The 14,505-nt window shown below is 41.9% G+C and overlaps 1 protein-coding gene across 1 annotated transcript; it reads left to right on the forward strand.

Moving 5' to 3' along the window:
* Window positions 1-1,636: 1,636 nt before the first annotated feature.
* On the forward strand, window positions 1,637-13,355 carry LOC127578683 (peptidyl-prolyl cis-trans isomerase FKBP1A-like). Its single transcript, XM_052030964.1, has 5 exons — window positions 1,637-1,727; window positions 1,822-1,869; window positions 8,226-8,338; window positions 11,458-11,596; window positions 11,704-13,355. The coding sequence occupies exons 1-4, from the start codon at window positions 1,691-1,693 to the stop codon at window positions 11,584-11,586; spliced, it is 327 nt and encodes a 108-aa protein (XP_051886924.1). The 5' UTR covers window positions 1,637-1,690; the 3' UTR covers window positions 11,587-11,596; window positions 11,704-13,355.
* Window positions 13,356-14,505: the final 1,150 nt, after the last annotated feature.

Here is a 14,505-nt window from a genome sequence, read left to right on the forward strand (position 1 = left end):
CTGGTGGTATGTGCCCTCATCTTCTACCTGATGGAAGAGGAGAGAAGAGAGAATGTCCCGGGTGGGTGGGGTCTTTGATTATGCTGGCTGCTTCACCAAGACAACGAGAGGTAAAGACGGAGTCCAAGGAGGGGAGGCTGGTGTCCGTGATGCACTGGGCTGTGTCCACAACTCTCTGCAATTTCTTGCGGTCCTCCGCAGAGCAGTTGCCGTACCAAGCTGTGATACATAAAGATAGGATGCTTTCTATGGTGCATCCTATCTGGATGCACCATAGAAAGCATGATTTGACCAGGACAGGCTGTTGGTTATGTTCACTCCCAGGAACTTGAAGCTCTCAACCCTCTCGACCTCAGCACCATTGATGTAGACAGGTGCATGTACACCGCCCCCTTTCCTGAAGTCAATGACCAGCTCTTTTGTTTTGTTGATATTGAGGGAAAGGTTCTGTCATGACACCATTCCACAATAGGCAAGAGACTGCAGGTGCTGGAATCTGGAGCCACATACAAAATGCTGTAAAAACTCAGTAGGTCAGGCAGCATCTGTGGAGGGAAATGGACAGTCGACATTTCGCATCGACTGTCCATTTCCCTCCGCGTTACCTCACCGCCCCCCCCACCGCAGTTCCTCCATCATTTTGTTTATTGCTTGAAAAAATTGTGTTTATTTATTTACCTGCCTTTTCTTTCACCATAAATGCCACAAGAGTGACTTTTATTCCGCGTCTCAAAATTTTGGGTAGTGATGTGCAAATTCTGTAAGGGCGAATTTCCGTTCCCCAAATGGCGGTGTCATGGGGCCACCTGTACTCAAGTCGGACACAACACATTTGGGCGCAGGCAAGAGGCACTTTAAAACAGAAAATCCTGGAAATAATTAGCCGGGCAGGCAGCCCTTGTCAAAGGGGAGATAGATTTAGCACCTCATGGCTAATAGCCTTGATCAGAAACGTTTCAGGTGGATAACACTCCTTTCTCCACAGATGTTGCCTGACTTGCTGTGTATTTGCAAAACTTCCTGTATTTATTTTAAATTCACAGCATCCGCATTCTACCCGGCAAATCTTATTTTTAAAATGCAAGTGGGCAAGTTCTCCACAGGTCTTTTCAATAAATCTGAAAATTTCCCTGGCGTTTTGTGAACTGTTTTACACGGTTTTTTTTCCTTATACAGTGCTGCTTCCTTTCCCACACAACGTTTGGGAAATAAAACGGCAGTCTACCCAGGGAAGGGGCAATAGAAATCCGTCCAACTGCCGCCGGAGGCCATTCAGCCCCTCTAACCTGCTTCACGATGGTGGTTAACGGACGTCCTTAACAACTCCACGCCCGAACGAAACCTAGGTGTCTCGGCGACAGAGCCGGGCCCCGAAAGGCGGGCTCGCTGGGGCCCCGAGTTTACCCAAGGTGGGCAGGGGCGATGCCAACACCCACCAATTTACCTCAAACCGCGGCTTCCAGAAGCTTTCGCGCCTCCCCGTCCCCGTCCGGACCTAACGGTCAACACACGGGGACGCGCCAACCAGAAGCCCCGCCCCTCCGTGCCCATATTTGGCGAGAGTGCGGCTCGCTGCCGGCCTCTGATTGGCCAATCCGATCACGCGCCGTGCTTCCTATTGGATGGTTGGCCTGCCCATCACGTTCCGCCGCTGGTTCGGCTGAGCGGAGGCGAGGGGAGCTGAGTCGCCATGGGTGTGGAGGTGGAGACCATTACTCCGGGAGACGGTAAGGCGGTGGCGGCCGTCGTCGTCTTATTCCCGTTGCTGAGTGAGGCGCCGAGTCGGCCAGTTTAACCCGTGGTTGTTCTTCTCTCTTCCAGGTCGGACCTTTCCCAAAGTGGGGCAAGTCTGCGTGGTGCACTATGTGGGTGAGTGCAGGTAGCGGGTCGGGCCCGGCCCAGGGGGGTGTATGTGGCCCCGGGTGGGGAGGGGGGAAACAGCCGGTGGGTTCCTGGGATTTGGTCAAAAGCCCGTGGGTTCCCGGGATGGGATCCTGGGACTGTGATTGGATTCCTGGACGGAGCGCCGGGGCGGTGGTTGGACTTTTGGATCTGAGAAGCGGGAGTGCGGCTGGCGAAGGGTGGGTCCCCGGCGACAGGATGAGGGCCTGTGGTGTTGGTTTATTATTGTCACGTACCAAGGTACAGTGAAAAACTTGTCTTGCATACTGATTGTACAGGTCAATTCATTACACAGTGCAGTTACATTGGGTTAGTGCAAAATGCATTGATGTAGTACAGATAAAAGCAATAACAGTACAGAGTAAAGTGTCACAGCTACAGAGAAAGTGCAGTGCAATAAGGTGCAAGGTCACAACAAGGTAGATCGTGAGGTCAGAGTCCATCTCATGGTATAAGGGAACCGTTCAATAGTCTTATCACAGTGGGGTAGAAGCTGTCCTTAAGTCTGGTGGTACGTGCCCTTAGGCTCCTGTATCTTCTACCCGATGGAAGAGGAGAGAAGAGAGAATGTCCTGGGTGGGTGGGGTCTTTAATTATGCTGGCTGCTACACCAAGACAACGAGAGGTAAAGGCAGAGTCCAAGGAGGGGAGGCTGGTGTCCGTGATGCGCTGGTCTGTGTCTGCAACTCTGCAGTTCCGTGCAGTCCTGGGCAGAGCAGTTGCTGTACCAAGCCATGATACATCCAGATAGGATGCTTTCTATGATGCATTGATAAAAGTTGGTGAGAGTCAAAGGAGACAAACTGAATTTCTTTAGCCTCCTGAGGAAGTAGAGGTGCTGGTGAGCTTTTTCTTGGCTGTGGCATCTATGTGATTTGACCAGGCCAGGCTGTTGGTGATGTTCACTCCCAGGAACTTGAAGTTCTCAACCCTCTCAGCACCATTGATGCAGACGGGTGCATGTACATTGACCCCTGTCCTGAAGTCAATGACTAGCTCTTTTGTTGACATTGAGGGCAAGGTTGTTATCGTGACACCATTCCACTAAGCTCTCTATCTCCTTTCTGTACTGAGACTCATCGCTGTTTGAGATACAGCCTACAACGGTATCATTTGCACACTTGTAGATGGAGTTCGAGCAGAATCTGGCCACACAGTCGTGAGTTTATGGGGAGTAGAGGGCTGAGAATGCAGCCTTGTGGGGCACCAGTGTTGAGAATAATTGTGCCAGAGGTATTACTGCCTATCCTCATTGATTGTGGTCTGTTGGTTACAGAGGGTTGCCAGTGTGTGATCAGAGTGGGTGAGGGCTGAATGGATGGATTTTGGGGGTGGGGTTGTGAAGGGTGTGTGGATCCCTGGGAATAAAATTGAAATACGAGATACAGTGGAAAAACTTCTGTTTTGCGTGATATCCAGGCAAATCATGCCATACATAAATACAACGAGGAAGTAAAAAGAATGCAGAATATAGTGTAGCATCTACAGAGAAAATGCAGTGCAGGTGAACAAAAAGTACAAAACAAATCCTTGAGTGGAAATGAGGTGGTGTGGTAACGAAAAAGTCCCCATAATGGGGTGTGAAGCCACAAACAGATCACCTGCCTGGACTTTGAGTGTAACCCCAGGCAATGAACAAATCTCTGGAGCAACAAACAAAATGCTGGAGAAGCTCAGTAGGTCAGGCAGCATCTGTGAAGGGAAATGGACAGTCGATGTTTTGTGTCGAGACCCTTCATCTGAATTTCTGGTTTAGACAAGGCCATGAACAAACCATTTGTTTTATCTAGATCTAGACACTTGAACATGTCTCTGGATTGGTTGCATGTAAATTACTGGATGGAGATGGACCCGTTATTCATGATCACTGATTTGGGCAAGTTGTAGCGCAGAGATGTACTGGCTTTGGAGGTGGTGCAGAGGAGGTTCACCAAGTTGATTCTGGAGGTTGAGAGATTGAATTGCCTGGGACTATACTTGCTGGAATTCAGAAGAATGAGAGGGGATCTTCTAGAAACCTAAAATTATGAAAGGGATAGATAAGATAGAGGCAGGAAAGTTGTTTCCATTAGCAGGTGAGACTAAAACTAGGGGACTTAGCCTCAAGATACAGGGGAGTAGATTTAGGATGGAGATGAGGAACTGCTTTTCCCAGAGAGTAGTGAATCTGTGGAATTTTCTGCCCGGGAAGCAGTAGAGGCTACCTCATTAAATATATTTAAGACACACAGATTTTTGCATAGTAGAGGAATTGAGGGTTATGGGGAAAAGGCAGGTGGTGGAGCTGAGCCCATGGCCAGATCAGCCATGATCTTACTGAATGGTGGAGCAGGCTCAATGGGCCATATAGCCTACTGCTCCAATTTCCCATGTTCTTATGGGCCTGGGGTTAAGAACATTACATGGAGAGATGCAGAAGTAGTCCATTCAGCCCTGCAAGTGTGCTCTATAATTCAACAAGCTCATGGCTGATTTATTTAGCACTGATTTCCAGCACTATCCTCGTATCCCTTGGCTCCTTTGATATCCAAAAATCTGTTGATCTCTCTTTTTCAATGCACAATCCTCCGAGTAGAGAATTTGAAAAATTCACCACCTCTGAATGAAGACATTTCTTCACGTTTCAGTCCTGAATTTTGAGAACATGACCCCCTAATTCTAGACCTTAAAGCTAGGGTAAACATTCTCCCAAATACATCCTGTAGAGTCCTCTAAGAACTTCGTATGTTTCAATGAGATTGCCTCTCACTCTTGTAAATTCTAGAGAATAAAGACAAAGCTCAACCTCTCCTTGTGTGATAGTCCCGTCATCCCAGGAAGCAGTCTGGTGAATTTTTTCTCACTTTCTCTATGCCTTTCCTTTGGAAAGGAGACCAGCATTGTATACATCACTCCAGGTGCAGTTTCTCTAAGGTCTTGTATAATTATGATGGATTTTGGTGGATTCTCTTACTGTAGAATGTGGATTGATGCTGAGCACTCTGCTGACTAAAGGATCCTAAAGATCAAATTACTCCAGTTCTCTATATTTGCTTAGAGCAGCTGATCCTTTGATACTTGTCTTTTGTAAAACACTGAGTTTTAGGGTCAAATTAGAACTAATGTGAACAATTTAGATGGTGGCTGCCATTATTAGAACTTGTATCCAAAAATGGCAATGCATAGTTTCACCCAACCAATGCCTCTAAATAGTCGGTGTTTTTCTAGTATCCAGGAGTGGCTGACCAGAAATTTACTCTCAGTTGGGAAGGCAGAAGACCTCATCTGTCATAGACATTATTCACTAACCACTGACTCCTTCTTCTCTTAACAGCCACCTGAAATTGTCCCCCATTTTGGTGTGATATCTGAGTTTTGCATCTCGTGTCACTGCAATCTCTGAGCCTGCCTATTTCCACCTCTGTAATACCACTTGACTTGTGCCTGGCCCCAGTTTATCTGCTGCAAAAATCATTTTCCATTCCTCTATCTCTAGTCTTAACTGTTTTTTAATTTACAGGGCTCCTTCATTCTACTTTTGGAAACTTATTGTCCTCAAACCATGATTGCATCTTAACCCATGTGTGTTCAATTTACTTCTGTGCTTACTAACCTGTGCTAACTCATGATAAACCAGTGGATTGGTTGTAATATCCTTAGCCTTGTTTTTAAATTTCTTTGGTGCCAACCTCCCCAAGTCTAATTCCATTTGCCCTAAAACACAGATATGTGCTCCAGCAGTTTTGGACTCTTGTGCATCCCTGAGATTAATTACTTATTAGCAGCTTTTCTTTTAAGATGTCAAGGCTCTAAGCATTGCAGTGACTTCCCAAATCCTCTCAACTCCCATTCCTCCTTTTAATGTGCTTTTTAAAGCCTACTGATCTGACAATCAACCCTCAATTCTTGTCCAACCCTACATTTTTTTTATATAGCAATCCTCTTTGCCTTGGGGCATTTTGTGCTATGTAAGTGGAAGTTGTTAATGTGATAGGTTCATTAGATCTGAAAGGGAAAAAATCAGAATAAATCTTCAAGACTCTTTAACAAGAAGATACATCCTACATCCACAGTGGAGAGAATAAATGTTTAGGGTGGTCATGTTCCAGCCATATCAGACTTTGGTTAGGCCACATTTAGAGTATTGTGTGCAGTTCTGGTCACTGCATTACAGGAAGGACGTGGAGACTTTGGAGAGGATGCAGAAGAGGTTCACCATGGTGTTGCCTGCATTAGAAAGTAGCAATAAGGAGAGGTTGGACAAACTTGGATTGTTTTCTCTGGAGTGTCAGAGGCTGAGGGGAACCTGATAGAAGTGTATAAAATTATGAAAGACATAGAGTAGATACTCAGTCTTTTTCCCAGGATGGAAATATCAAATACTAGGGAGTATAGGTTTAAGGTGGGGGTGGGGGGGTGCGGTGTGGTGGTGGTGGTAGAAAACGTGCAAAGGAAATGTGCGAAGCAAGTTTTTTGTTTTCACAGAGTGGTAGATGCCTGGAATGTGCTGCCAGGGGAGGTGGTAGAAGCAGATGCAGTAGCAATGTTTAAGAGGCATTTAAACAGACACGTGAAAAGGCAGGAATATAGACTGTGTGAGCAGATGGGATTAGTTAGTTTGGCATCATGGTGCAGATGTAGTAGGCTGAAAGGCCTATTCCTGTGCTATATTGTTTTATGTACTATATGTTGAATTTATTTTCTCTGCATTTTGTGTAACCATATTTTCAATGCTACGTTAGGGGGTTTACCTCTTGTCAACTCTGCATTTATTTTTGTTTTGAGATAAATATGAAACATCAAAAATTAAAGATGTTTGTCAGTGTTAACATTTTTAATATCTTATTGACCCTCAACCAGGGTAGAGAATAAATATCAAATTATCTCAGGTGTTGCAGAAAGACTTCACCAGAGTTTGCCTTGAAAGTGGCAAATCATCATTTCATCAGAAAATATTATCTTAATGGATATTGCATAATAGCCTGCATGCTATGTATGGATTGCAGTGTTACATTTCCAAAGAGAATTCTCATGTTATCAACACTGGAGACTGTTTCAGAGAAGTGTGAGATGAGCATAGATGTCCACTCTGGGGGGGAAAAAATTGAGTGGAGAAAAGGTATGGGAGAAACCATATCCTTTGAGAGTGACCACACCATTTACTCCATTGTAAAGATTTCAGTTTGTATTCCAGTAGGAGCTCCCCACAATCCGAGCTCAAGATCTGATTACAACTTGGTCCAAACATTGGAGCTAAACAGTAGATGCATGCCTTTGTGGTCAAGGCAGTATTTGAGTGTTTGTGGCTAATGTTGGTTGGAACCACTACCTAGCACAAAGTTGTTGCTGTCCACAACTACAAGTAATCATCATTACAGAAGTTCAGGGCAATGTCTTGGTTCCAACCACTTCAGCTACTATCCTCTTCCATCATGAGGTCAGAAGTGGGGATATTCATGAATTGCATTAATTTTGCAACTTCTGAAATAGTGAAGTAGTCCATGAACACATGCAGAACCTGGACATACTGAGGCTCAGGCTGCTAAGTGACCTATGGCATTTGTGCCACAATTGTTCTCAGCACCACTAACAGGTGACATTTGCACCATTTGCTTGATTTTTCACTGGCCTTACAGCAAGTCCTGTAATATCAACAGATTAGAATTTTAACAAGACCAGTTAGAAAACCATGGCTTCAAGATCTGGTTGAAATTTGGACATTCTTTGTCAAATTTATTACAAGTCAGGAGTGTAATGGAATACAGCAGGCACATGGGAGTACAACCATCCAGAAATTCCTCATGTTGCCCTGACTTGGCAATGTATCATTGTTGCTAAGGCAAACCCCAGGGACTCCAAACCAGACAAGATTGTGGGAATACCTTCACCAGAAACACCACAGTGGTTCACCACCACTATGTTGAAAGCACTTGAGGGTGGACAATAAATGTTAAGTTAGTCATGAGTGCATAACTTCAACCTTTTTATTTGTATAATTTGTAAATGAACAAACTTTTTGCGTTCAATAATTCCACACTCTGGGGAAAATGGAGGATGCAGGCACGACCAAGTATTTATCTGGATTGAAAGTAATCCAATTTTACAGCTGAGAAACCAAAGGCTTATTACACTTGATCTTTTGAGTCTTTTCTGCAATCTTATTATGTTGACACTTATGAGTATCAGAAGTTGAAGGGGTTCAACTTTAGCACAAAGGCTATAACAGAACTTATGGAAGCAGGTGTGATTCAGAATGGTTGTTTAAATTGAAGCAACTTGTACTAAATTACCATGATGTTTGTATACTGACCTCACTAACATTTTGCTGCTATCCTTGCCAACAGGTTCACTGATGGATGGGACAAAGTTCGATTCTTCCCGGGACCGAAATAAGCCATTTAAATTTAAAATTGGTCAAAGTGAGGTCATCAGAGGATGGGATGAAGGATTAGCTCAGGTTTTTAAAAAAAACATGAATTCTGTTATCTGAACCCTGTTTAAAGATGTCAGTTCTCCTGCTAAGTTATACTTTCCCTTTCTTGTCCAAGTGAAATTAACTCGTGACAGCATACATTGAATGCCAAACAGATTGGTTGTGTGGAATGTTGCTCCAGATTCTGCTTGGGTTCTTGCTGTATGCATTTTTTCACCAGTGGGTGTTACTTGTTAATGATTACCAGCAAAAGTCTCTGCTCTTTTTGTGGAACTCAGAGCTACTTTCCAATTTATAGAAGAGACTTATGATAGCCAAAATAAATCAGACTCGCGTTTATATGACTTTTCACATGTTAATTCTCTTTCAGAATATAGTTATTTTGTAGACAAGCTGAAAACAAATGACCTTAAAGTTTGCTTTATGAAGGTGATTCTGTCCCTGTAGGAAATGCTTTATGTGGCATTAGTTTGAATAGAGAAATCTGATCAGAACTTGACACTCCTTCACAATGTCACATCAGGGTTTTTTGTGTAAAATGGTTTACTGTTTTGTGTCTAACTGGGACTCTTGAAGCAAATAGGAATTTGTGTGCTGTTCTGGTCACTGCATTACAGGAAGAATGTGGAGGCTTTGGAAAGGGTGTAGAAGAAGTTCACCAGGATGTTAGCTTGATTAGAGAGTATTAACTATAAGGAAAGATTGGACAAACTTATTGTTTTCTCTGGTGCATCAGTGGTTAAGGGTGATCTGATTTTGTGTGTGTGTATATCTATAGGCATAGAAAGGGGTAGATGGTCTTTTTCCCAGGGTGGAAATGTCAAATACTAGAAGGCATAATTTTGAGAGGGGAAGCCACAGTAATATACTAGTGACTTGGAATAGAAACCAGCTGTTTCCACCAGAGTGAATTGCTTTAACAGAGCTGTCACTGAACTATTTCAAAGGACAGGTCAGAGTCAACCACATTGTGATGGGTTTCTAGTTGTATATAGGTCAGACCACATAAGGACATCAAATTTCCTTTCCTGAAGAACAATAGTGGCTTTTATTATAATTTGGTAGTCTCATAATTGCTAATGCTTATATTAGACAAGTACTGAGAATGCAAAGGAACAGAGGACCCTTGGAGTGTGTGTCATAGATCTTGAAAGTTAATAGAACTGGTAGATGAGAAAGTTAACAAGACAAATGGGATACTTTGCTTTATTAGCTGAGGCATAGAATATGAGTGGAGAAGCCAAGGTGGCAATGCATAACCACTAGTTAGGTGATAAGTGGAGGATTCCAGATGGTTCTGGTCACCATAATATAAGAGGGGATTAATGGCATTGGGTGAGGGTACAGAGGATGTTTGAGTAAAATTGATGAACTCCAAGCTTTAACAGAGGCTCATGTGCTATTATTACCATCACTGAGACATGGTTGAAGGATGGGCAGGACTGGTAACTCAAGTACAGGTCCAGAGCCCTGAGGTGGGGGGGGAATCTAATTGAAACCTACTGAATATTGAAAGGCCTGGATGGAGAGGATGTTTACAGTGGTGGGAGAATCTAGGACCAGAGGGAACAGCCTCAGAATAGAAGGACATCCCTTTAGAACAGATGAGGAGGAATTTCTTTAGCCAGAAGATGGTGAATCTGTGGAATTCATTGCTATAGATGGCTGTGGAGGCCAAGTCATTAGTTATATTTACAGCAGAGGTTAATAAGTTCTTGATTAGTAAGGGCGTCAAAGGTTACGGGGAGAAGGCAGGAGAATGGTGTTGAGAGGAAAAAATAAATCAGCCATGATCTAATGGCGGAGCAGACTTGATGGGCTGAATGGCCTAATTCTGCTCCTGTGTCTTATGGTCAATAAATTCAAAGGAGATTTGTAAGGCAATTATTTTTTTGTGTACGCAGTTGCAGTTGCCTGGAATGAGCTGCCAGAGTAAATGCAAGAAACAGATACGCTAGCAATGTTTGAGGCATTTAGAGAAGTGCATGAACAGACGAAATGGTGGATATAGACCACAGTCAGGCAGATATGCAGTTTAAATTGGCATCCCAGTCAGCACAGATTACTGAGGGCTGAAGGACCTGTTTCCTATGCTGTTCTATGTTCAAATCCCAATTTACAGTAGCCAATTAATAAACCAACTAGCACATCTTTGGGATGTGGAGGAAACCCAGGGGGTCATGGGGAAAAAAATACAAAGTTGACACAGGGCTTCCTAGGTCAGGATTGAACCCAGGTTTCTGGTGCTGTGAGGAAGCGGCTCTACAGGCTACACTATTTTGTTATTTAAATGGAAAGGGAGTGATTCCAAGGTGATTATAGTCTTAAGGGAAAGAAAATTATTCAAGCTAGCAGAAGCTATACAGAGTGCTGGGATATCTGACTGTAAATCAAAATTTTTGATGAAAAATGGCAATTTTGCACCTACCCATCCACTTTTTAATAATTCTCTTCTCCATTTATAAGAGATAGGGATGGACTCTTAGTCTTCTAGCTGTTAATCTGAATTTACAATATTGCCTTTCCACAGTGTTTGTTGAAGTGTCTGCATTATTTCCTATGCAATCCTGTAAATTAATCAAATGTTTCCCTTTTACAAAACTCTTCTAAGTACTTTGCTCTAATAACTTTAATAATAGCTTCTAATGTTTTTACCATGATAGTTGTTAAGTCAAGTAGCCTATAGTTTCCTGCTTTGTCTCCTCATTTTAAATGTGGAACATGGATGGGCAGATAGAATTGAGGCTAGAAGGCCAATTATCAAATTGAATAATGATGAGTAATGCCAGCTAGATATTGCTGAATCTTTTGTTTAGAAAAATGTAGAAATTTTAATGACCATAAGGAGGTAAAATATGAGCAAACATTTTTAATTTAACAAATCAAATGAATACCATTTTGAACATGCACGTAGAACCTTGTATATCTTGTAAGCTTATTTTCTGAAAGTTGATCTGTCTCAGAATAAATATCAGAAATTCTTGTGAAAATTTTTGTTATGGATTGTTCCTTTTTTAAACAGGATTTGACTTGGGTTAATACAATTGTGTTTACGGCTCCTGAGTTTGAGTACGCGATGTGGGATGGCGCAGAATAGTGTACGTGAATGTATAAACTTCCTTTTGTGCTCAATATTTTTTTAGATGAGTGTTGGGCAGAGAGCAAAGCTGACCTGTACCCCTGATTATGCATATGGAGCTCCTGGTCATCCTGGCATCATTCCACCTGATGCTACTTTGATGTTTGACGTAGAACTCTTGAGACTTGAGTGAAAACTCTTTGGTAAGAAGGCTTGCAATGTGGTTGAGATGCCACAAAAAATTTTAGGTCATATACTGCTGTCTTTTGTACAGAAAAGTAGAACAATCAGTTTTCTTTTTCTTTGACAGGTTTTTATTCTGCTTTTGGCACATAAACATGGAGGACCTTGAAAATTGTGCATTAAAATGCAGGAGCAAGCAAAATCACTACATTTACCTTTTCCATCTACAATCTGCTGTATGTCAGCAAAAAGCCTGCTTGTCACATTTACCTTTTTGGGCAGTAATTTAAAATCTGATTATCTTAATCCTGAACTTTTGTTTTCTTTTGATTTATCATCTTTTACTTTCTAAAAGACTTAAATTGTCCATGATCAAGCATTAACATCAAGGAACCTGTAAGTAGAAAGGAAAGCAAATCATTTTAATGTTCAATTGTTAAAGCCTAAGATAATCATTTTGAATTGATACATCGAAAAGCCATAAATTCATTGAAAACCAGTGACAACATGGCCATGTGGATTGCAATCTTTTAAACCCATCTTTGAATAGAGAAGATTCACTATTGTGGCCTACCTGTGTTGCCTGAGTTTGTATCTCTCTCAACACTAATTATTGGGGATTTATCCAAAATTGGCAAAAAGTTGATCGGAGCTGAAACGTGGGAATTATTTTTTGACTGGGCAAGGAAAAAGATCAATTTAAGTTATCCCACCAGGTGCCTGAATTTTTTAATTCCACTACTTTTCTCTGCAAGTTCACAGGTTCACTTTTTAAATCACTTCTATCTTTGTATGTTGTCATTTCACCAATGCCCTTTCACATGCCTGTATCCTCTGTAGGGTCTGCTGCTTTTCTCTGATGGAAAGTTTAAGATGGGATAAAATAGTAGATCATTCTGAATTGTTAACACCTAATGATTGGATAGGTGTCAGGGGGTGTGATGTTCATTTGTACATTTCCAAAAGTGATCACAGCCTAATACAGATGGTGCGTAGACTCACTTGCCTTAAGAGAGCAAACAATGACAGCACTACAGAAATCATGAATCACTATAAACGTGAAGAGTCTTAGGGCAACTAATCAGAGGGTTTGGCTTACTCAGAGTCTTTATTAATAGTGTAGGAACCATGAAAGTGTAAATTATACTGTTCTGTAGCTGGGGCACTCCCCAATATTACCATTGGGATATTTACACTAAACTTGCTTTGGAATCATTCCAGGCTCTGGTTGGAGTAGTGACTTTTTTCCTGGAAGTTCACCTTGTCTCACTGTGGTGCAACCAGTAGGGCTACTTCCTCACAGTGCTGAAGACGTGGGTTCATTCCTGACCTTGGGTGCTGTTTGTGTGGTCTCCTTGTGATCACATGGGTTCCCTCCAGGTACTGTGGTTTCTTCCCACTTCCTAAAAATGTGCGGGTCAATATGTTAATTGACCACTGTAAATTGCATCTAGTGTGTAGGTGATTAGGTAGAATCTAGAGGGAATTGATGCAAATGTAAAGGCAATAAAAAAGGCACTCATACAGGATTAGTGCAGACTTAATAGACCTGAGGGCCTGTTTCCCTGCTATTTCTCTATATGATTCTTGCACATTTTTCCTCTGGTGGGACAAACAGTGTGCCTCTATAAATGAGTTAGGTGCTAGCAACATATTTTGTAAGCAAGACATGCTGGTCATCCCCTTTTCAGTGTGGCTTGTGATCCTTTCATTGTGCTGTAGCTCTGATCAATTCAATGTAATTCCAAAATGCTTTTACAATAAAATGCTTTCTACCAATTTCAGCTGTTTCTAATGTTTTTGTTTTTAAAAAGTTGAGGTAAAATTGGTTCTTGCCCATTCTTAGGCACTTGATCTGCACAAGTCTCTATTCAACTAGTCTCATTAACAACAGCAGTTTCTCCCTAGAGGAGGATGGATTGCTAGTAGCCAAGTGTTTGCTGTGGAGGTCAGTGAACAATCCTGGTTCTCCCTACTCCAAATAGTTTCCAGCCAATGCTTCAGCCACAGCAGAATCAAACTTCTGTGAAATGTAAAATTTAGATCTCCAAGAGACTTGATCCTGGTTTTACCTATTCACCAAGTACAACGATAATCCAACCAAATACTGAGTTAGAAATTATAGAGCACAGGACACTGCTCATGAATTGGTTCCAATTCTAGGTGTAAAACAGGCACAATTAGATCCAATTTCTATCCTTCAATTGTTGGAGGAATTTGAAATCTGAGTAGGATTCAATATAACTGAATTGGCAGAGTTTGGAGTGCAGTGTTCAGATGTGCTGCACTGTCTCTTAATTGACATTGTACTAAGACAGAATCTGCCCTTGGGTCAGGTTCTATGATATTGTTCAAAGAATAGCAGTTCTGGTTTCTGGCTAACATTTATCAATGGAAGTTCCATTGTTAAACATTACCATAAAGAGAAACTATTAATGTTTCAGGTCTGACCCTTCAGTTCAGATTTTCAGCATCTATTGTTTTTTCATCAAGTATTACCCATTACTTCCCACCATTGAGTCAATTTTGTATCCAATTTGATATTCTTTTCTCTGATCCCACAAACATCCATTTTTTTTTAACCAGTCTGGCATGTGTTGGGTATCCAATTATTTATTGTCTTAGTATTGAACACCAACTTCTGAAAACTGCAAAGGAGTAGCCAGAGCAAGTACCCCATCTCCCAGTCTGCATTGTGAAATTGTTGTAAAGCACAGATGTAACAATATCTTCCACATTATTAAGAAAAAAACTTATTATTACAACAATAAAAACATGGCAATGCTTACAATGAAGGAACTATTCCTCTTCAGAAGGGACTGGTCTCTTTTGCAATATCTGTCATCAATGTTTCCTGGGTTTTTTATTATGAAACAATCTTTTGCAAGGTCCATTTGTCTTTAAACAGTTTTATCATAAAGGGTGCAGA

The sequence above is a fragment of the Pristis pectinata genome, chromosome 16 (genome assembly GCF_009764475.1).
Source record: "Pristis pectinata isolate sPriPec2 chromosome 16, sPriPec2.1.pri, whole genome shotgun sequence".
Taxonomy (NCBI): Eukaryota; Metazoa; Chordata; class Chondrichthyes; order Rhinopristiformes; family Pristidae; genus Pristis; species Pristis pectinata.